At 39.1% G+C, this 24,362-nt stretch overlaps 1 protein-coding gene across 5 annotated transcripts; it reads left to right on the top strand.

The window, feature by feature from the left end:
* The first annotated feature begins 1,513 nt into the window (after nucleotides 1-1,513).
* Nucleotides 1,514-23,128, top strand: KLHL31 (kelch like family member 31). 5 transcript variants are annotated; one of them, XR_002126839.1, is made up of 5 exons: nucleotides 1,569-1,769; nucleotides 14,750-15,950; nucleotides 17,715-18,198; nucleotides 19,222-19,520; nucleotides 22,838-23,128. XR_002126839.1 is itself a non-coding variant. In XM_019668104.1 (4 exons), exons 3-4 carry the CDS (start codon nucleotides 14,779-14,781, stop codon nucleotides 18,445-18,447), a joined length of 1,905 nt encoding a protein of 634 aa, XP_019523649.1. In that variant the 5' UTR covers nucleotides 1,514-1,562; nucleotides 1,697-1,769; nucleotides 14,750-14,778; the 3' UTR covers nucleotides 18,448-19,315. The 5 variants fall into 5 exon arrangements, 4 of the variants coding, with proteins under 4 accessions (XP_019523649.1, XP_019523653.1, XP_019523650.1 ...); XM_019668104.1 differs by lacking the exon at nucleotides 22,838-23,128 and adding an exon at nucleotides 1,514-1,562 and having other exon boundaries at nucleotides 1,697-1,769; nucleotides 17,715-19,315; XM_019668108.1 differs by lacking the exon at nucleotides 22,838-23,128 and having other exon boundaries at nucleotides 19,222-21,627.
* The last annotated feature ends 1,234 nt before the right edge of the window (nucleotides 23,129-24,362 follow it).

Below are 24,362 nucleotides of genomic sequence, written 5' to 3'. Positions count from 1 at the left end.
TCATAAATACTGATATAAGGCTGATTTTTATCGCAGCAAGAACAGAGTTGAATGCTCTAGCCCTTTGTTGAAGTCAAGGAGGTGGGAACAAGAAGGAACACTTGGAAGTGGTCCTCTGTTAGCTTCATGTAAACCATAGAAAAAAGAACTCCTTTGATTTACATCTGACACATTCTGGGCCGGAGATCTATGGGTGGAAACAAAAACAAACAAACAAAACAAAACAAAACAAAACAAAACAAATATATAGATATATAGACATATATATATATATATATATATATATATAGAGAGAGAGAGAGAGAGAGAGAGAGAGAGAGAGAGAGAGAGAGATTGAATATATGTATATATAGTTTTCCTTACTGAAAAGCTGGCTGGAATTCACATAGAAGTGGTCATTAAAATGCTAGCCAATGAGCTGAAAGATGTCTACACATATAGAATCATAAGAGTAGTAGGTTAGAAAGATATCAGAGATGATCCAGTGCAAGTGCCCTTTTACCTCCACACTTCCAATCATAGGACATTGGCCTGTTTTATCATTAGAACCCATTTTCATCAGTAGAATCCAGTTTTTATCATCAGAGTTTTCCTTCCTTAGTTTTAATTTATTTCCCTGGTATTTCTACCCACTGGGCCAAATTTTTGGCATCATAGGTTCCAAAAAATTTTAATTGAATCCACTTGCTGCACAGCAGCAGCCAAAACACTAGCACTCAGGAGCCTCATCTGTCCTCAGCTCTCTCCCAGTCCTACCTGTCTGCAGACGGTCCCAGTATGCACAGCTCTGAAACTGGCTTCATTCCAGCCATCTCCTTCAGGGTGCAAAATAATTTCTTAGTGGGCCAAGGCGGCAAAGCGTGACCTGACTAGTGAAGGCTAATCAGAACATTTATTTTCCATGATTTGTTTTTCTATTATTGCAGCCTAATATCAGGCTAACTTTTTTAGCAGCCATTTCACACTGTCAGTGACTATTAAAAGCTTGCGGTCAATTATAATCCTCTGAATTTTTTTTTTTCACATGAGCGTTGCCAAAGTAGATATTTTCCCAGCCTGCATGTGTACTAGAGTGTGTGGTCATCTCAGACCTCCCTATGAATCACTGGACAGTCAAGGACTGGTAGTGAACTTCACTCTATTGAACTAGATGAGGACTCAAATAACGCTGGTGCCATATGTGAGGTACCATAGAAAGCATCTTGTCCTCCTAAACATGTGCTCCTCTTCTAAAGAACAGTCTATTTATAAGCTCAGTCTTTTCAGAGGACCTGAGGTGACCAGACTATTTACCTTTGTGGAAGCTAATTTCCATCCACAACTTTCCCTTCCTTTTACCAAACACATGCACTCTGTTCCCTGCTCCGAACAATTATATACCCACCTAATTAATTTTCTTTCCTCACACCCAGGTTGACTTAGCTCTTGACTTTTTAAAAAAAAACAACGGGGCAGGTCAAGAAACCCAACCCCTCTTCTCCAACCAGAGCTCCGCCCTCTGCCCCGGGGTGGCCTGGAGTTGAAGGCCAAACAGGGAAAGAAGCGCTCACAGGGCCGCTGGGGTGAGAGCGCAGACTCAGCCACTGTAGCCAGTGGGACAGCAAAGGGTCACTCTAAAAATTGCTGCTGGGACTTGTCAGGTGGCTGCTGGTGGCTCCTCACCGGATTTTCCTTCTCCCTTTCTCTCTCTCTACAGATTACTTTCCCAAGAGGAGTCTGCTGCTGAGAGTTTGTCACCACAAGTCGGGGAGGCCACTTCACACAGGAGGGTAAGGGCTGCGCTCTCCGATTCCAGTTTTCTAGATTCTGGGGTGTGTATGGGTCTGTGGGTGGGAGAGGGTGGGGACCCACCTGAATGTTTGTGGTTGTAGAGCTATTTCACTGAAGGTGTCTACAGCTGGGTTAGTTTGCTCATGTCCCTGATCTGAAGTTGGGAGCCAAAAAACATTTCCTTGAAATCTAAGGAATGTGCTAGATTTGGAGAATGTCATACCTAGTAATAGAAATGCATGAGAGGGATGCTTCAAAAAAGTAAAATTGCTTGAAATTTCTAACAATAATTTTAAGTCTCTAAAGTCCTATGTATGTTTTTCTTCCTCTATTTTATAGGGAAGGGCTGGGGGGGGGGCTAAATTCTTAGGTTTGGTTCACAGAGTTTAGAGTTTCTTCTCCATTTTTGTCAGGAACCATGTAAACAGGTGGTAGCCAATAATGTCAGATAAAATGCAATTAGTTTTTCGTTTTAATGAAATTGGTAGCCAAAAAAAAAAAAAAAAAAAAAAGAAAATCAGACTTCAAATTCCCCAAAAATATAACCTATTGACAAAATAGAAAATCCGCCTGCAAAAAAAAGGACCAATTTGTAATTTAACTATAAACCAACTTGTTGTTCTAAATGCGCACATATGGCTATACCAACATACGTTTTATATTAGCGATCATGTTGGAAATGAAATGGTAAAGTGGAAACCCCCCCTTGGCATCAGACTTCACTTAAAATGGCAAGCCGCACAGCAGCAGCGGCGTTTCTATTCCGGGAGTCAGTGCTGATGAGCCCCGACAGATGCAGCGCTTGGAATGTGGCAGGAACAGAGAGCAGGCGCAGCTCATTTACCCCTTTGGCGAGAGGACATTCTGGGATCCCAGCTCATTCTGGCATGGGAGTGACAGTGACACTTGAGCACACATGGATTTTAAGCCTGTCCTGTGTAGAGCCTCTCGCAGGAGGCGAGGGTTCAGGACAGCGGGGGAAAATAATGTTCTTAAATTTAAAGTGACAGTTCTTGTCTATAAGTCAGTTCTAGGAGCATTTCATCTGAGATCCGTTTCAGGCCCAGAGGAACTTGTTTGCAGTGTGATGCTTGCACAACTGCAAACTTACCCACTCGAAGGAGAGGGTAGAATGTGTTACCATTTCTTGGCAGCATCATTCTCAGTACAGTGGTTCTGGATCTACTTTGGGTTATGGACTCTTTTGAAAGCTTCATGCAAGCTCCGGGCCCACTCTACGGAAAAATGCACAGAAACACACATGCACAACATGTTTCATAGTATTCCAGAAAATTGCATGGAATTCAAGGATTCCCCTTGAAACCAAACCCAGAAAAGGGTTGCCCTATGAAATATAGGATACCCAGCGACGCTTGAATTTCAGATAAATCACAAACCAGTTTTTAGTATAAGTAGGTTCCAAATATTGCATGGGATGTGCTTTTACTAAGATATAATTCGTGGTTTATCTGAAATTCAAATTTAACTGGACATCTTGCATTTTTATCTGCTAAATCTGGCAAGCCAGACCCAGATGCATGGCCCCTAGGTGAAGAATCTCATCTCAGTTGCTTTATCCGTATCGGATCATGAGTTGATTCCGGGGTTCTAAAAAGCCATATTGAGAGGAGAACTGATCCAGGACCAGATTTTGACAACTCTGACAGCAAAAGCCATCTGTTTATTCTTAACTCTGTAAAATTTTAGAACTGAAAAGTATACATCTCCCCATTTGACAAGTGAGTAAACTGAAATCTTAAAGGGTTGGATGTTTTGCCACAGGTCCATCAGATGGTTAGAGCAAAATGAACACCAAAACCCAACTTTCAGTTCTATGACAACCAAAGGACTTAAAAGCTAGATTTCCTAGTCCCTCTCCCCGCCCCCCACCAATCCTACTCCCCAACTTTAACACACACACATAACAGAGTAGGAAAGAGAAAAGACGATTTTAGTAAAATTGTCTACAAAACCAAGACCAAAAATGTTACCACTGGGTCCTTGCGTCTTGTATCCAGGTTTGGAGAATAGAAGGTAACTTTATGTATACTCTGTATACTTTAGAGATAAAAGTCAGGCACACGCCTCTAAGTTGAAACCATAAGAAATCGATAACATTTGTCTTTAAACAAAAATTGACAGTTTCCTATTCAACCTAACACTTAAAAGGAAGTACTTGATTCTCTGATCAACAAAGTCATTCATGACCTCCCTGAACTTGTTTCCATTTTTGACTTACTGACCAATTAGAGTTTCATATCTTTACCACCCCTAAGAGGATAAAGAAATCCACAAGCTCTGTGTGTTTCTAAACAAATTTATCTTATATTCACAAAGGAAACTCTTTTATTTCGGTGTTTGGAGCTATATGCTCTCCATATCCAAAGTTTGATTTTATAAATCTCAGTCCTACCTCACTCAGTCTCTATCCTCTCCCATTGGAAAGAGCTAACTTATTAACCTGCTACAGGTTTTAACCTACCCTAGACTTAAGGGCGGCAATATAGGGGGGTCAGGAGCCAACCCGGCTTTGAATGTTAGCCCTACAACACGTTGCACACTTGTGTCACCTTAGATAATTTTTTAAAACTCTCTCTGAAACTTACTCTCTTCATTTGTGAAATGAACATAATATAACCTACTTTTTAGGATTTCAGTGATGCTTAAGTGTATTTATTTATTTATTGAAATAAATAAAATCATATAAAGCACTGATTCCGGGCTCAGCATACAGTAAGCCCTCAATTAATAAAGGCAAGCTATATAATTATTATTTTAGGTAGAAATGACGGTAGTTTACATTTGCTACAAATACAGATTCATGTTCTGTGGTTTATATTTAGGAATTATTTATTAACATACTTAAGTTTAGCAAATACAGAAGGTGATAAAAAATATAATGGCTCACATAACTGCACAGCTGTTTTATCAGGTGTTGAATATGTAACACTGTTGTCATAGAAACAACACAAGAGCCAAAATCTGCAGTAGGCAGTGGGAAGAGAGCATAGAATTGCATCTTTGTTACCCTTCTGCCCAATTTCTAAGGGAAGAGATCCAAGAGGCTGTTGGGGGTGACAGTGGATGGAGCAGAGAGGGGAGGAGGCTGTGGTGTCCATGACCAGAAAATTCCCTGGGTGCCCTCCACGGGATGAAGGGATAGCTCCTGTGGCATAGGGACCCTTGTACAACCCTCTGCACCCTGTGCAAAGTCTCTTCTTTCACCCAAAAAGGGAAGGGTCAGGAAGGGACTGGCAGTGCCTCCAAATGGCTGCTCAGCCCATTACACAATCTCAGCTGCTGTGGCTGGACCTGCCCTTTCCAACATGTGAAAATGCTAGCCACTAATAGTCCCAAAGGGGGCCCGTAAAGGCTTTCCTCTCTTTGACCCCAAGGGGCAACTCATTAGAGCTTCCTGGGTTGGGAAGGAGAATCAAGCCTATTGTGCTGTAGAGAAAAAAACAGAGAAACCATCTTGAAGCTCTCCCAGCCAAGGGCAACCCAGCAAGGCTGTGCCCCTCACCTTGCAGACCATAACCTCAGTCCAAGCCCTCCCTCGGGCATGGTAACCATGGTGATTGTCCTGGCTACCAAGCCTGGAGAGTCCCTGAGCAGCTGGTCACAGGCACTTACTTGTTAAAAGAAAAAAGAAAAAGAAAAAAACCTTTACAAAAAACAACAACGATAAGTAAAACCCTCATCCAACTTTGAGTTAATATATAATTGAATCGATAAGGATGGAACGCTTTCAAAGTTCATTACTCAACATCTAGGATATACTCTAGATTATATAGGAACATATATTGATATATGCAACTCATTTTTGTAACTTTTTTCTTTCAGCCACATTTTGACTGTCATTGTGACTATTATTGGTGATCACTTATAATATGACCCAGGGGTGCATAGTGAACATTGGTATAATTGTAGGAAAAACAGTGAGAGTTCCTGTACAAATTGCTTTTGACTGCATGTTCACATACGACCTAGTGACTGAGTAATACATTTTTGTGAATATTCGTTTCTAATTACCCTCTATTAGTCCATGCAGTCAGCCTGGAAGCCTAGCACCATCACCAAATATGTAAATAGAAGTGAATTAAGTTGTCCCACTTTACTTTCACGTATTCCTTAGGCTGCCCTTTTATAACTTCTTCCCTTTAAAGTCACGCTTGCTCTTCATTTAAATGTGATTGTGGAAAAGTGCTGGTTGGTCAAGTGTGTGTGTGTGTGTGCCTGTGCATGCGTGCGTGTGCATGCGTGCGTGTGTGTGTGTGTGTGTGTGTGTGTGTGTGTGTGTGTGTCCAGTGCAACATGCCTTATGTCTGTACTCCCAGAAAAGCCCCAGAGTGAGGTGCCTGGAGAATTTGTCAAAGGCTTCCCGGTCTGCTAGTGAGAACAAAGTCTCTTGGGTTTTTGTACTCCATAATGAGGAAGCTAATCTTCTCTGCAATAGAACCCAGAGCACACAACGCAACTGCTCTTGCTGTTTTAATTGGCCCGCGGGCATCCTCAAATTGAGAAAAGCAGGGGCTGAAGCCCTGTAGGCGGGGCTGATAGGAGATGAGAGAAGAGGGCAAATGGAAGAGCATTTGTCAGGCTAGAGGAGCCTGGAGCACATCAGAGCTTTGCACAGCTTCAGAGAAGTGACCCTGATCGGCTGTCCCCTCTGAGGGGTCTGCAGTGTCCTTATTGGAGGAACATGACACAGACAGAACACCTGGGCAGGTGGATAGACAGACTCATTTCCAAGGTGCAGACCTAGGAATACAATCTAATAGCCATTCTAGTAAAGAAACACTGAATTTGTGAACATATCTGGGAAAATACGGTCACCAGGAAGTTGTTTGCAGGCTGATTTCAATTGTCTCTTAAATGGTCTTCTGCTTATTTCTCTCCCTCTACCTCCCCTAGAGATAGCTAAAGATGCTAGTTACCTCTACGAAAGGATCTTGAGGTCTCTAAAAGCCCTCTCTCATTTTAAAAAATATATTAGAAATACTAAATACTATCAAATATTATAAAATTATTAATAACATTATTAAAAGCAAACAAATTAATATTATTAAAGCGTAATTTAAAGAATACATATACTTTATATATATATGTGTGCATGTATATATATATATTCTACAGTGTGTTAGAATATATATATTCTATTACTGTGTTAGAAATTTATATATGAGTCATAGAAGGAAATTGATTTTAAAAACGAACTAATAAAGAAAAACATGCATATCTGGGAGGAAGACTAGATTTGCCCATTAATCGATTAGCTTGGATCATTTGTCAGACTAGTTAATGCATCACCCAGTAGGGCCCTGGAGAAATAGGACAAAGACAAGAAAGTTCAGATAGAAAGGGTCATGAGGGTTTCCATGGGAATGCCAGGGTCAACATGAAGGCCAGACAATGGAGGAAAGAGAAGGTGGCAATGGGAAATAAGAGAAGGAAGGCCATGGAGAAACTTTTGCTGATTTCACTAGGGCTTCAGGTTGCCCTCTTCCTTCCTGGAGATTTCTTAATCCCTCTCGATTACGTAACGACTTATCAAGTTCAAACCCTTCCTGGCACCCAGCAGCCTTTATGTATTGGCCTAATATTACCGGCCCAACTGTCTCCCTCATGACTTCAGCAGCCTTTGTCTGCACAGGTTATGCTGAGTCATGCCTTCCTGCTTCAGCGTAAGGCATTTCCTCCACTTCTAATGACCTACTCTCTCCTATACCTACGCCTCTTAAAAACCAGGACCTGCAAGACTCCTGTTATCTGCAAACCTTCTCATCCTAATGCTACTCCATCAAAATTGTCCCTTTAATTTGAATCTTTAGGTCCAGTCTCCTAGATTCAATTTATTCCACGTATTCTGTTGTTTTGCTTATACAACCTACAACCACATGTCTGAGTTTTCCAAACTTCCAGAATTATCCTTATCATTTACATCAAAATAGAAATACTTTGCTCCTCAGCCTACATAATTGGACAAGTCCCACTTCTCTTCCTGGTTTTTTCAGAAATCCCTTAGAAATGTTGACATGTTCCAGAAATCACTCCTGGTTGCGATTTGCCAATTCTCAGTCTGCGTCATGGGGTATGCTTGTCCCACATCACCTCCTGCCCCTCATGACTGCCTCTCCATGATGTGGCAGCTCTCTCTGATTTGCTTTACCCCAAAGCTTAAACAGGTTACTTCCTTTATTCCCAAAGACAGGGCTAACAAGGGTTGTTGATTTGATGAAAGAGATTCAAATTTTTTTGAACGCTCACTTTTTGCCAGGTACTCTGCCAAATGCTGTACAGGCATTTTGTCACTAAGCTTTCATTGACAACCCTATCATCAGGCACTATTATTATCTTATTATTATAAATCAGTGGAGACTCTAAGAGCTTAGATTATCGCAAGTCATACTTCAAATAAGTAGTAGAGCTGATTTTTATGTTGTATTTTCATTATCATTGAGTTTGAAATATTACCTAATTTTCCTTGTGATTTCTTCTTTAACTCGTGGATTATTTAGAAGTATATTGTTTAATTTCCAAATATTGGTGGATTTCCTAGTTTACTGTTATTAATTTCTAATTTAATTACATTATGATTAGAGAACATACTCTGTATTCCTTCAGTGCGTTTAAATTTACTGAGACATGTTTTGCAGTTCAGCACAGGACCTGTATCTGTAAATCCACCACATACACCTGAGAAGAATTTGAATTCTGCAGTTGGGTATAATGTTCTAGAAATATCAATTATGTCAGGGTGATTAATAATGTTGTTCAGATAATCTATACCTTTACTGATTTTTTGTCTAATTCTATCAGTTGCTGAGAGTTATTAACATTTTCAAATATAATTAAGGAATTGCCTATTTTTTCCTTTAATTCTGTCATTCGTTGCTTTACATATTTTGAAGCTCTGTTTTTTGCCCATATACATTAGGATTGCTATATTTTCATGACGATTTGACCTTTCTATCATTATGAAATTACCTCTTTATCACTGGTAATTGTTTCTTTCTTGACATGTATTTTACCTGATATTAACATAGCAGCTCCATTCTTCCTATGTCAACTATTTCCATGATAAATCTTTTACTATCCATTTACTTTTTACCTATCTGTGTCTTTACAGTGAGTCTCTTGTGGATAGCATGTATTTGGGTCTTGCTTTTCTTATTCATTCTGACAATCTGTGCCATTTAATTAGAATGTTTTATGCATTAACTTTTAATACAATTGTTAACATAACTGGATTTAGATTTACCATTCAATTATTTGCTTTCTGTTTGTCCCCTCTAATTTTTGTTCCTCTGTTCCAACTTTTCTGCCCTCTTTTGAATTCCATTTAAATTTATCTCTTGGCTTTTCAGCTATATTTTGCATGTGGTTAAGTAGTTGTTCTAGGGCTCTGCTGTCCAATACCGTGGTCATCAGTCACCTGTGTCTATTAAATACTTGAAATGTGGCTAGTCCCAAATGAGTCATGCTGTAAGTAAAAACACATTCTGGATTTTGAAGACTTAGTATGAAAAATAGAATGTAAAATGTTACATTAATAATTTTATAATGATTACATGTTGAAGTGACATTTTGCATATAGTAAGTTGAATAAAATGGTTCCAGGTACCATGAACATCTGCCACAAGCATTTCACCACAAACATTTTTGCTGGATAACTAATTGGCCGTAAGGCAATTTCACAGTAAAAGATAAAAGAACAAAATATGAAGATGGGACATTGAAAAGGACGTGATAAAACGTGAAAAATCAATATTAAAAGTAAAATGACTTTATTGCAAACAATGAAAATATATTGTCTTTGAAGGCTTTCGTTCATAGTATTTATTTTCTTTTGCTTGCTTGTTGATTCACCTTCCTGTTTAGCATCACACTTATTTCTTTCTCACTACAATTTCTTCCTTCATGAGGAGAGGTACCAGTTTCCAACTAAAGAATCAATAATTAATGCTCTTGAAGACTGTTGTGAATTAGTAGCCACCTCTTTTATATTTTCCATAGCTTGGTAAACTTTTGGTTTTCATGGGTGAGAGGAATGACTGTGCCCACTGAAGAATTTGCAAAAACTGATACATTATCATTTTCTAGTATTGTATGCAATCTGGCTTTACATGTAGCTTTGCAATCTGGCTTCATAAATAGTTACTATCATCCACTATTATTTTAAGACCACCAGGGGTACTGGTCACTGTATAGACCATTATGAGGGCTAAGATTTATATAATATAAAAAAATGGGAGTACTGCACGAACTTTGTCAATGGAGAAATGAAACCAAATGAGAACTAGTTTAAATACATTAAGTCTGCCAAATTGGGAAGTTGAATTGGTCAATGGAGAAATGAAACTGAACTGTCAACCAGTTATTTTATCTTTTATGGTGAAATTGCCTTACACCCAATTAGTTATATAGTGAAAATGTTTGTGGAGCAAATGCTTGCAGCAAAGATGTTTACTGCAAAACTACTGAACAGAATAAAATATATTAAAATTAATTTCACTTGTTTCTTTTTACCTTTTTATTATGGCTATTGGAAATTTTTAAATTACGTATATGACTCATGTCAATTTCTATTGGACAGTACTACTGGAGAAATTACAATATGCAAAGTTAAATTTCCACAGACTACATCAGGTAATATTGTGCCACTTCACATAAAATATAGAAACCTTGCAACTGTATAGATTCATTTACCACCATCACCCCATCCTTTATGCTGTAATTGTCACATGTACTACATACATTATAAATCCTACAAGAAAATGTTATTTTTGCTTTGAAGAGTCAAATGTATTTTAAAGAACTTTAGAGAAAAAATAGAACTTTTATTTACCATCTCTGACGCTCTTCATTTTTTTCCTGAAGATTTAAGTTTCTGTTGGGCTTCTTACTTTTGGATCTCTCTTTTCCAGAATTCCCAACTCACTTTCCAGTGGATATGGTTGCCACAGACTCTGTCCTCTGGTTCGTCTAAGAAATAATACTTTGTCTTGGAGTTGTAGCTGCCCTGGGCAGTACCAATTGCAGCCTGCTTGTAGGCAAAAAGCCATCAGATAAAAGTAAAACAACAACAACAAAAAAAAAAAAAAAACTCAGGGGGGAATCATCTTATACTATTCCCCTTTTCCAACTCTTGAATCCTCTGCAAAACCATCCTTTTTTTTAATACTTCCTAGTATTGCTCAGGAGTTTCTGCTATTTCTCTCCCGACTCTCTCCACCACCACCACCACCCCCCAACCCTCCAGGTTATAATTTCTATTTGGGACAATCTGTCAGATAGGAGCTTTACTTGGCTTTACCACCAGCAGCAGAGTTTAGAGCTGCTACTTCAAGCCTGGCAGTTCTTCAGAAGCTGAGGTCTTCACAACTATTCTATATGATATTCTTAAAGACAGTGTGAGCTAGTCAAGAGTTTATCAAACTCTGTTAAGGATACTTGGAAATACCTCAATTAAGGATAATGTAAGAGAATAACAATGTATAAAATAAAGATTTAAAACTGGATATCAGATATTATTGCTCCTAGAGTCACCCCTTAATTTGGAATTTCCTCCTGGCCCTTTGTCCCCTTTGCCCCAGCATATCACCATGCTGTTGAGGCTGTATTCTCTTTTTCCTCCAGAAATCTCCAATTTACCAAAGAAACAAACAAACAAACAAAAAACCCTAATATCAGAATAATCTCAGAAGAGACTCCTGTCTCTAGGAGGAGTATGTTTCAATATAGTATACCAGTTGTTAAAATACTGAGATCCGTCTGTACTGAATAGACAAACAGCCAAATTGCTGCAGCCCTGACATCCCCCCATCCCCACTCCCCGCAAATCGCTCCCACCCCTCCAGCCCTCTCCCAGGACCCCCTGTGCCTCAGTAAGATTCAGCCACTGAAGACTTACACAGGGTACCAAGGGGAGCCTCTGGGACCCAACTCCAGAGCTGTGGCATGAATCCATACTAGTTAGTATTATCTGTTTTATCAGTTGTTGAAATATCCACTCTTATATGCTACAAACAAAATAATTTTTTAATGATAGATAAACAGAATATTCAGTCTGAAGCATTCAGTCAGATTACTACTTGGGTTCAGGGTTTCCTCCAAAACAACAAGTAGTTATAAGTCCTACATCTAAATAAATTTAAAAATTGGCCAAAGGGTATCTTCTGGGAAAATAGACAGAGCTTCCCCAAAGACATATTTGGGCTTCTACCCTAGATGGTAGAAACTGCTATTTAAAAAACAAAACAAAGCAGAAATAAACCACAATTACTCTGCAGTGCTTACCTAGTTTCTTGCTGTCATTTTGTACTTGTCATTTTTGCCTCTCTGACATAAATTACGTACTGTATTGCTCCATAATTTTCAGCACAGTGCAGCCCACACAGCAGTGTGTGTCCAATACTGCTTGCTGAACAAAATTTTTTAAATTTTGCCCAAAGAAATCCAACAAGGGACACTTACCACATAAGTCAAATGCATTTGAAGACTGAAACACAGTGGAGTTGAAAATCTACTTCAAAGGTGAGGATGCATTTGGCATTGCTTGCAAGAAAGAAAGAGGAAGGATCTTGTAAACAAATATAAATGTGAATTTGACAATTTGAGCTTAATGAGGAAGACAAAAGCCCTGGCAAGATGAACCTTCTCTGTTTCCTACCTACTTGCTACTCCCCTTCCACATGGAAAGGAACAAGAACAAACACAATAGAAAGGTCATGGAATTTTTATACATAGATTCCAGTAATTAAATTGAAGACTTTTCAAGAGTGATCAAAGACAAATTTTACCCCTCAGGATGAACTCAACAGTGAGACTTAAAACACACACACACACACACACACACACACACACACACACACACAGAAACTATAAAACACCCAAATACCTAAATGTCCATCAATAGGAGAATAATTGAACAAGTTTTATGTATTCTTACTAAGGATACTGCAGCTATTAGAGAGAATGGGTTAGATTTGTATATGTACTCATACAGAAGGATGTAATTGACCACTGGGTGAAAAAAGCAAACTGCTAAATGATATAGCATAAATTTGTATTGATATAAGTTATTTTATAGTACTATGCTGGAGCTGACTTATACTGGCTCATGGGAACCAACTGGCACATTTTCAGAAATTTGACAAGCTGGTTGTTAAACGATGGATACCTTAAAACCAGCCACGATGAGGGTATTTGCACCAAAGAAATCAGTATTCTACAGTTAAGGGCTTTTTTTATTTTTACCCCTAGAGAGTTGGTTTACCAGCACACCACTGTTCAAATATATGCAGATAGAAGTTTGTATAAGCATATGCAATTATCTGGAATGATATATAATAAACGGTGAATTGTTGAATTACATATACTGATTTTTCAATTTTAAAAATCAAAAAAAGAAAAGCAACACTGGTAATCTCACACACACAAAAAGTGAATGCTACCATACTCTAAATAAAATCCATTTAGAAGTCCAAGTGTAGTATCTTCTGATGACTATGCTCAATTTTTTGAGAAAGGCTAAAACAATTTGATCTATAATATTTTACGGGCTATCTATATATTTGGTATACTTAATATATTTCAATTCTATGTTTAAATACTAGAGCTGTTCAGAGCTACTGTATGGAGATGAACCCATACTTCTCATAAAAACTGGTTCAAATATTTATATTGATAATGGAAAAATGGTCAGTATTCTTAACACGTGAGCATCCATATAAATATATCTCCATGTGGATATATCTCTATGAGGCTCATTACTAGATTAAGAATTTCAGTTTCAAAGCATAAAAATAGTTCATATTTCTGATAGACTGCCAAAGTAGCATCCAAAAGACTATATCAATTATATCCCATCAATAATGTATGAAGAGTACCCCATCAGTGTCTGATATTATGAATATTTAAAACTCATTTAACCATCAGATAAACAAAACTTGACCACAAAAAAAATAAAAAGGATCTCTGGATTACAGTTGACACTTTCCTGATAATTATTAGTTTAGCATTTAAAAAATTTATTAACTATTTATATTTTATCTTCTATGAACGACCTAGTTACCTATATAATCTTTGTCTATTTTTTTAATTGGATTATTTTTTTCTCAAATTTTAGGAGCTCTTTAAATATTATGTCAGCTAATCTTCTGTCTCAAAAATGTTACAAATATTTTTCAGAGTCTGTTGCTTGTCTTTTAAATAGTTTTATTTTATAGAAGTTTTATTTTTTTCTATATTCAGATATTTCAGTCTTTTCCCTTTATGGCTTCTGAATTTTGTGTTATGCTTAAGAGGACCTTTCCTCCTCTAAGAGTTAAAAAAAAAAGCACTTTATTCTAGTCTGTGTGTGTGTGTGTGTGTGTGTGTGTGTGTGTGTGTGTGTGTGTGATTTAGATATTTAATTCATCTGGAAGTTATTTTAGTAAATATGTAGACTAGAAATCAACTGAACTAATGCTATCATTACAAGCCCTTACTCATTGATTTTTAAGTTCCAGATTTATTCGTGTGTGTGTGTGTGTATTATGAAATGCATATTTACATTTTACACGGATTCCTGAATTTTAGTATTTTATTAAGGAAAACTTCAGAATACTTATAATTTACTTTCTTGTGAGAGTAAACTCAAATGATATTTAACTACTATTCCATAATAACTGTACAGTGAAATCAGAGAATATTTGGTCATTTCTGTTGTATAAAATCACTTTGCAATACAGCTATTGAGTCATCTCATTTAATAATATAAATCTTTCTTGAACTGTCTTCAATCCTTGATGCTGAATAAACCATCAATAAAATGTGCATCTAGTTTAATGTAAGTCTTTAAATGTATTTTTGAGGCTTAATCTACATTATGCCATTAAAAAAACATTTTATCATATAAAAAGGAAAAGTTTCTTAATGTAGTAATTCAAAGTCCAAAGCACAATTAAAATGAAACCATGCCTTTTTTTTTTTCTAGCAAGCTCTTGCCTGTAAGTGTTTTCCAACATGGCCCCCAAAAAGAAGACTATCAAAAAGAACAAAGGAGATATCAATGAGATGACCATAATTGTAGAAGATAGTCCCCTGAGCAAACTAAATACTTTGAATGGAATCCTAGAGGGAGGCAATGGCCTTAGCTGCCTTTCTTCTGAATTAACAGATGCTTCTTATGGCCCCAATCTCTTGGAAGGTTTAAGTAAAATGCGGCAGGAGAGCTTCCTATGTGACTTGGTCATTGGCACCAAAACCAAATCCTTTGATGTTCACAAGTCAGTGATGGCTTCATGCAGTGAGTACTTTTACAACATCCTCAAAAAGGACCCATCTACACAGAGGGTGGATCTGAATGATATCTCACCACTGGGTCTGGCAACTGTCATCGCATATGCCTACACTGGAAAGCTGACCCTCTCCTTGTATACAATAGGAAGCATTATTTCTGCTGCTGTTTATCTTCAGATCCATACCCTTGTAAAGATGTGCAGTGATTTTCTGATCCGAGAGATGAATGTTGAGAATTGCATGTACATTGCTAACATTGCTGAAACATATTCTCTGAAAAACGCAAAAGCAGCAGCCCACAAATTTATCCGGGATAACTTCCTTGAATTTGCAGAATCAGATCAGTTTATGAAACTGACGTTTGAGCAAATTAACGAACTCCTTGTAGATGACGACTTACAGTTGCCTTCTGAAATAGTAGCATTCCAGATTGCTATGAAATGGTTAGAATTTGACCAAAAGAGAGTAAAATATGCTGCAGATCTTTTGAGCAATATTCGCTTTGGTACTATCTCCGCACAAGACCTGGTCAATTATGTTCAGTCTGTGCCAAGAATGATGCAAGATGCTGATTGCCACAAACTTCTTGTGGATGCTATGAACTACCACTTACTTCCATACCATCAAAACACATTGCAGTCTAGGCGCACGAGAATCCGTGGGGGCTATCGAGTCCTCGTCACTGTTGGGGGACGTCCAGGCCTTACTGAGAAGTCCCTTAGTAGAGATATCTTGTATAGAGACCCTGAAAATGGATGGAGCAAGCTTACAGAAATGCCAGCCAAGAGTTTTAATCAGTGTGTGGCTGTGATGGATGGATTTCTTTACGTGGCCGGTGGTGAAGATCAGAATGATGCAAGAAATCAAGCCAAGCATGCAGTCAGCAATTTTTGCAGGTACTTGATTCTTTATTAGGAACTAAAATGGTTCAATATTATGAGGAAATTGCCCTGACTTAGAAGGAAATTAATCATGCCTAGTAGCTCAGTAAATCAATAATAATATTAATAATGCCACATTACATATATACACAACACTTCACATTATATAAAGTGTATTCATGTATATTATGTACTCTAGATTTCTGAATAAGCTTGTGAAGTGAGCAGGGAAGACATAATTATTCTGATTTTGCATATGAGAAATCTGATACCCAGAGAAGTTATACCACAAGTAAGTGGCAATTCACATTTCCTTATTTCTAGTCAGATGCTTACCACAATGTACTGCCTTTCTGAAAGACACTGGGTACAAATTTAGTTTGTAAGACTGAGTGTTAAGAATGAATAAAATAATATAGAATTTATTTTAAGTGACTATTACTGATGACTGTCAGATTTATAATTGGCAGATAGAATGGAGCATTAAAAATGTAGCAGCCAATTAATTTTAAGTATTTATTTGAAGATTGAATAGCAGAGAAAATGTCAATATTTTTGACACATGAAAAGAAAAAGCATAGTAAATCCTTCAGAAAATGGAATTCAAATGTTATATTTTTGTATATTTATAATAAAAAATTAAACTTCCATATATATGAAGTCTTCAGAAAGTCATGCTTACATCATGGTAGTAATAAAAAGCCAAACATAATTAATGAGCAAGATCTGAGAATTTAAAGAGTATATCATGAAAAATGTTATTTGTTATTTCATTATATGTATGTGTGTGTCATTTAAATGAACCCATCTTTTGCCTTTAATTTGTTTATAACTATAGTTAAGTTTTCATTTGGAGGTTAAATGGGACAGAGATGAATGAACATCAAACTGACAGGGTGAGTTCTGTGTTTACAATACTTTAAAACTATGTGCATGGAAAAGTATCAGTTTATTACTGATTTTCCTCCTCTGATAACTCAACTATTAGTACTCAAGTCACTGTTTTTTGCAGTACTGATTTCAGTGTTTACTGTATAATTACTGTAATATTGAACAGTGAAAAAAAATATGTCGCTAAACTGAATAACCTTACCTAACTAATAAGTGCTAGAAAATAGGGAAGTATCAAAAGTTAAAGCTTTGTTAATGCTTTTGGACATGAGTTTCATTGACTCATTCTAAACAGATGATAGAAAACTTGATGGAGTAACTTAGCTTTACTGCTGCAGTGGCCAGCCAGGAAAGGTGTGTGAATAAGAAGGGGTTTGTGAGAAATGCAGAAATCCGATTGGTCAACCCCTACCTTAATTAAGCAGTGAGAGTGAGCTAGAGATAGTTGGTCTCTGAAGATATGTGGAATTGGCTTTAATGTGGCAATGTTCCCTTTTCCGATGCCACAAATACCCAGGTTCCATTCCCTCCCTCTCCCCCCCCCCACACACACATCTCACAAATCCTACTGGATGATGGATATTCAAATATGGATGAAAGGGGACTGGAAGACCACCGATTTTTTAGGGTCTTCTCCAAGTGGCCTCATAAAAGAAGTGAGTTTATAAACGGGAAGAGGGGAACCACCAATGCCTGTCTTGCTTTTTAAAAGTGTCACACTTTTTTACTGTTTGAAAGAAAAACACAAGCATTCAGGTGAGGAGTTGTGCTATGTCAGTAGCCTCCTTGCATAAAAAGTGTCAAAATTCCCACGTTATGGTGTGTGGAGTATCATGGGTCCCCTGACCACCACCAACAAGGCTGTCACACTTCCTCTGCCATTCCCAGATACGATCCCCGCTTCAACACCTGGATACACCTGGCCAACATGAACCAGAAGCGCACGCACTTCAGCCTGAGCGTGTTCAACGGGCTCCTTTACGCCTTGGGCGGTCGCAATCCAGAAGGCAGCCTGGCCTCGCTGGAGTGCTACGTGCCCTCCACCAATCAGTGGCAGCCGAAGACGCCCCTGGAGGTGGCGCGCTGCTGCCACGCCAGCGCGGTCACCGACGGCCGAGTGCTGGTGACCGGAGGCTACATCAGCAATGCGTACTCGCGCTCGGTGTGTGCTTACGACCCGGCCAGCGACTCGTGGCAGGAGCTGCCGAGCCTGAGCACGCCAAGGGGCTGGCACTGCGCAGTCACCCTGGGCGACAGGGTGTATGTGATGGGGGGTAGCCAGGTAGGGCCGCGCGGGGAGCGCGTGGACGTGCTGACCGTGGAGTGCTACAGCCCGGGGACCCGCCAGTGGAGCTACGCGGCGCCGCTGCAGGTGGGTGTGAGCACGGCCGGCGCCTCGGCGCTGCACGGCCGCGTCTACCTGGTGGGCGGCTGGAACGAGGGCGAGAAGAAGTACAAGAAATGCATCCAGTGCTTCAACCCCGAGCTCAACGAGTGGACCGAGGACGACGAGCTGCCGGAGGCCACGGTGGGCGTGTCCTGCTGTACCCTTTCGATGCCCCACAACGTGACCCGGGAATCCCGTGCCAGCTCAGTGTCCTCCGTGCCAGTCAGTATCTGAACCCAGGTAGATGCGGAGACGCGGGAAGAACAAGTGTTTATTTATTCGTGGTTAACCTTTGAGTTAGCAAAAAGGAAAATATATAACATTTACTACAATGATTGTATTTTAAAATATAGCGAGGCGTACGTCTTGGTGGGTTTAAATTCTTGGGATGGCATAATCTACCTCTGTGTCATTTTGTTAAGGCAAAATACAGGGCCGTAGCCAACAATGAAAAATAGAATTTATTTAAATGGCCACTGGGTGGCAGACAGAATTCACTGTAGGCCCTCTTCTCCCAAACGTATAGCGGTTACACCCACATTTAAGATAAATTCCTGTACACTTCAGTACACACGACTCATGTGAGTAAACGATTTCACGCACAAACGTTCATTTCCCTCTCTCTCTTTTTCTCTTTGGGGAGTTGAAAATATCCAGTGTTAGGTTTAATTTTAAGATGGAACTCCACCTATAGCCATAAACACTTAAGGTTTAATTCTATATTTCAAAGCAATTTCTTTTCCTATACATGACTGAGTAAAAGATTTTGAAAGTCATCCCATGACAGCGTCGTAAAGCTTAAAGTCTTACTGGAAAGTAACAGGGATTCCACCCAGGGAATTAGTTAATTAATTCCATCCTGTCTAGTTCATACCTTTAGTTTACCCATGATTCCCTTGTTCCTCCATACCTCAGGCCTCGGTTTATTTCCTGTCATAAAATCTTGCCCTCAAAGAAGGAACTGATATTAGTCATTTAGTCATTAAATCATTTTGTTGTTTCTCCTAGATCTATTTGCACTTTAACCCTTGTTCCTTGTTGAGGGAATTGCAAGAATCATGGAAGCCTTACTCTGACCCTAAAAACTAAATCAAGATGGTTAAAAGCAACCTGGATCCTAAAATCCCTGGGAAGAACACCAAATAAAATTATGTCCTTAAGGATTATTAACTTAACGCTTATATAGCCTGAAGATTATACAACCAACAACAATAATTTGATTTCTCCCACTCTTTTATATGGATGAAAGTGAAGGAAACATTTGAAATTCTTGGATTTGCCGATAGCAGGATGACTGAGTTCTATTGGTAAGTGCCATTGTTGCCCGTTTCATAGCAGACCTCCTGATTTCTTAATTAAAAATCTAATACATTCATTTCACATAGAAATATTAAAAAATAATGCCCACTCATGTATTTTAACCTCATCTCCAAATTAGCTTTGCAAAATAAAGTGTATCCACTTGATTTCGTTTTTCATATAGGTTTGCCAAGTTTGGAGCAAGGGAATGATTGTTGTAAATGATACATATTTTCCTTTCTTATAATTGATCACTTTATTCTTTGATAGTTTGTTTTGAGGAGGAAGTGGCCTATCAACTATGGGTTATGTGCAGTTGGATTTTGAAAAATAAAGCAAACTGTTTCAATGGTTAAACATGAGCTATATGGAAATATAACTGTGTTTTCATTAATCCCATCCTCTCCCACCTTGTATAGATTAGGTTATTGCTAGGGTTACAATATTTATATTTAAAATATGTTATTGGCACTGTGAAAAGTGTTTCATATAGTACATTTTGTGGAACAATTTTATATCACTGCCCTGTATGAAAAATTTGAACTCTGTGCATTTAATGGTAACACTCAAGTAATGGCTAAAGCATGGTAAGTTAAGAACAAGATATTATTAATAAAAAACACTGGGCTGTTCTTTCATCCCACACAGAGCTTGAGGAGCATCTCCATGTACAGAGCAGATCTAAAAACACCTGCTCCTTTGACGCTTTATCCGCCCAGGCTGATAAATAAAGGTGTGTGAGAAACTAGTTTGTGGAGCAAGTTAAATCACTGAGCTCTGACGTTACCCAACTACAACATATAAACACTCATTTGTCCTGGCAGCATCATTGGTGAAATAAACTTTCCACTTTTAATAAATTATTTTCATGGTTTCTCCATGTTTCCCAACTGGAAAATTACTTCATTTTTATTATGTCTTCAGCTTACATTCAATTACACTCCCAAGTCTTAGGATCTAACCCTGTACCTTCTTTTATTTTCCTGAATGAAAAGGACTTGTTATTTTTGTAATGCCAGAGCCCTGTGATTAAACAAAAGCATCAGTTGAGGGCATCAGAGAAAGAGCATGTTACCCAGTCACTGAAATAATGCAACTCAATCTCTCATTTTCTGAATAGGCCAGAGACCTGATGAGAAAGTCTCCAGGAAGCCAGACTTTAATGTAGTCTGTCCTTTTTTAGGTAGGTCCTTGGTGCCGAGTAGTCATCTCTGATGTACTAGTTGCATTGGCATTGAATGAGTTTTATTTTTACTTCCAGTGTTGTAAGAATGGTTATGAATAGAAAGTCAGTGATGGTACAGATTATAATGCTAAACGATGAGTAGATGGCAGTGGAGTGTTGTCAGTGAGGAGGTATAACTGAGGTAATGAGGAAGTGAGGTTGTACTAAATGGTTCTATGATTTAAGGCAAGGCAGTAACTATAGTAAGTGTACTTTACAAACATGCATGCAAATAGAGGTTTACCTGGAAATATGGAATTGTTAAAAGGTCCATTTTTTTGCTGGTTATCCTGGCCAAATAGCTTCAAAATTCATTCAAGTTGCTAGACACAAGCAACTAAAATCACTTCATTTAATGAATTTTCCCTGAATTACAAAGAAATGAATTTATGGAATTTTTTCTGAATGATCTGTTGAATTCTTCTCTGAATGAATCTCTGAATGAGTTAGATCCCCACCCCAGCCACTGACAATTATGTTTTCTAGCACAAGGCAGCATTAAAATGAATTATTTTTCAGTATTTCTTTTCATGCAAATAAAAACGATAGTGTAGTTTCCTAACCATTCCTTCATGGTAATTAGGAAAACTAAAGATTCTAAAATATTAAAGATTTACCCTCCAGCACATTCACAGGGTAAGCAACATTTAAATTTCCCTCTCAGGGAATTTGAAATAAAACACTTGTCTTGGATACTCCTACAAAAGGTTGTATTTATTCAGCAAATTTTGGCAAAAACTTGTTTTTTGTTTGCTTAAAACATTCTGGTACTATATAAGGAACAACAAGCCAAAATGTATAGAGTGTTTGTAACCTCATCACTATCAATAAAGCTGCATTCAAAAACAGCTTGTCAGCAATCAAACGTGGGCAGTTTTAAAGTGTCCTTTTGTGATGACTGTAGTGTCTTTTTTTTCCCTCTATTTAGTTTTCATGATGATTCACCTCAACAAAACAGACACACACACACACACACACACACACACACACACACACACACACACACACACACATTGAAAAGCTGTTCCAGTAGCTTGAAGACTAATGAAAGAAAAAGGGACAAAACATCAACAATGACTTGCGTTATAACTCAGACAAAAGCCTAAGTCTCGCCTATCTCAGCCCTGACCACTTAGAAGTCATAGATTAAGTGTGTTTGTACCATGAGTCTCGTTTCCACCCTGACCACACCCAATCTGGCACACACGCGGGTTCATCATCATTTGCAAGGAAACTACTTTTTAGGAAATGCAGTTGTACAGACAAATCCTCACAGCCTTCCTCTTCCACCTCACCCACCAAATGAGCAAATGAAACATAACCAAGGTAAAAATTCTCAACCTTTGATTTGATTTAGTAGTTAAATAATAACACTTAGGTGAGGCCATCTTAGAGGCCATCTAGATTTCTGGAAAATCCTAAATGGCAGCCAGAGTTTTTCTTAAACTTCTCCAAGTTGTGTAACCATTTTAAAAAGATGAAGTTGACCCCCAAACAGAAGCCAGCTGGTGCCAGGTTTCCAGTTGTGAGCATAACTGCAAGGAGCCCCCAGAGTTTCTTTTGAACACCCACATAGCTCCAAGCTTCCCTACAGGTTTGAACTCGCTCCCACATCTACACATAAGTCCATCTATCCAATTCAAAAGACATGAATTGCATCTAAGGCACTATAGTATGTATCAAAGGAATAACCACTTTGCACATACTGTAGTTGGCAAACGTGGTAGAAAGGCTAGAGACTAAAAGATATTCAAACCTGTCTCGAGGCTTTCCTCTCCTCAGGGTGGTATGACGGTGGATCAGGGGATCAATTCTGGAAGGAACAGTCCTTGAAAGAGAGAGGAAATCCAACACAGGGCCCCTAGAAACAGCCTACTCGGCCCCTTTGTTTTCTTTCCTAGCCATGTTCACTTGTTGGTATGAACCCAGGTGTCAACCGCATTACTCTGTATGCCAACACCAATCTTCCACTCAGTTCCAGGCATGCTCCTTAGGGAGTGGTGAGGCAAGAAAGGACTTTTTCCAAACCCTTGGAGGGGGGCTTGGTAGCCTCTGATTAGCCTAAAAATCCTATATGGCTTTTCTCCTTATCCCTTTCAGAGAAGTGCCTTATGAAATCAAGCTGGCTCATCCTGGAGAAACTGTCACTCAGACTTTGCCTTGATACGAGTTGAATCACAGTTATAGAAGTGATGACAATCTTCAAAAAGAAAGCCTCTTGGAATTACTATTATTTAGCGTAGGAAGGGTGACACAGCAAAATGGGAGAAGCAAGGCCTTGATTAGAATAACAAACGTTTCTCCCCACTCCACCTTCATCCCCACCGTTGCAACATGTACCCAAAGGAGGGAAATGTCCAGTGATATGAATAAAGAATTTATGCCTTTTTATCTGGCTGTTTTTGCTTTGTGCTCACATGTAGGTCATCACCATAGGCTCTACATTCAGAAATCCTGCCTCTTTCCATGGGGACATCTCTACCCTCAATGAGAGGGGTAAACTGATTAGCACCTGTTTTTAGTGGGCTAGGTATGGAAGTAATCTTCGTCAATTCCAGCCACAACACTTTGACCAGAACTAGACATATGATCTTACGTAGGGAGCTAGGGAGCTGGGGCAAAAAAAGAAATTTTTCTTAAAGCATTGTCTCTACAGAATAAATGATTACATTTTGGAAACCCATGGCTCTCATCTCCCTCAGTGATTATCCGTGGAGCAAGGAACGTCCGAGGCCAACTGCCTCCCCTCAACCACAGCCCTCTGGACCTGCTCACGCCATAGCAGTGCTTTTCTCCCCCGCCTTCCCTGAATCATAAGACTTGCCCTCATTTCCCTTTTTTTTTTTTTCAAAACCAGCTCCCTAAAAAGGGATGTGGGGTGGGGAAGTGGGGGGTAATGCAACCTACAAAACCCTCCTGCTAACACCTCTTGTAACCTCCTTGTAAGCTGGATGGACTTTCGACCTCTTTCCCCTGGGCCAGAGTTTCCCAAATTGTCTTTCCCGCATGTCAATAGATACTATAAGAAAAAAGTTTTCCAGGGTGAACTTAGTTCCGAAATGCTATATTAAAAAGGGAGTGTAGGGCCAGCAGAGTGGCGCGTTGGTTAAGAGCTGGTTTGGGACGCCAGAGGGCCCCGGATCGGATCCCACATATGAGGGCCAGTGACACTGCCCTCTACAGCTAAGATGCTGAACAACAGCTCGACCTGGAGCTGGGCTGCTGTGAGTCACCGGCCATGGCATAGGCTGCAGCCCCTGCTGCAGTGGGTTGCCATGGGCTACCGTGTGTAGCCAGCAGCCAGCGTGAGCGGCCAGCAGCCGCAGTGAGCGGCCGTCCAGAAGCCGGCGACTGATCTGCCTCACCTGGGAAGAGCGCAATGATGGTGCCAACTTGGGCCAGTGAAGCAACGTCCTCCACAACTAGACTGAAGAACAAAACGACAGCAACTTGTCTGTCAACCTTCCCCCAATTCCTCAGTGCTGTTCCCATCCCCCAATTCCCCAATTTAAAAAAAACAAGGGGGAGTGTAGTAGTTTCTTAGGGCTGCCATAACAAAGTACCACAAACTGGGTAGCTTAAAACAAGAGAAATTAATTCTCTCACACACAGTTTTGGAGGCTGG

Source organism: Hipposideros armiger, unplaced genomic scaffold (assembly GCF_001890085.2).
Source record: "Hipposideros armiger isolate ML-2016 unplaced genomic scaffold, ASM189008v1 scaffold_516, whole genome shotgun sequence".
Lineage (NCBI taxonomy): Eukaryota > Metazoa > Chordata > Mammalia > Chiroptera > Hipposideridae > Hipposideros > Hipposideros armiger.
Note: the sequence above shows the minus strand (reverse complement) of the source record. Positions and strands in the feature narration are given on the sequence as shown.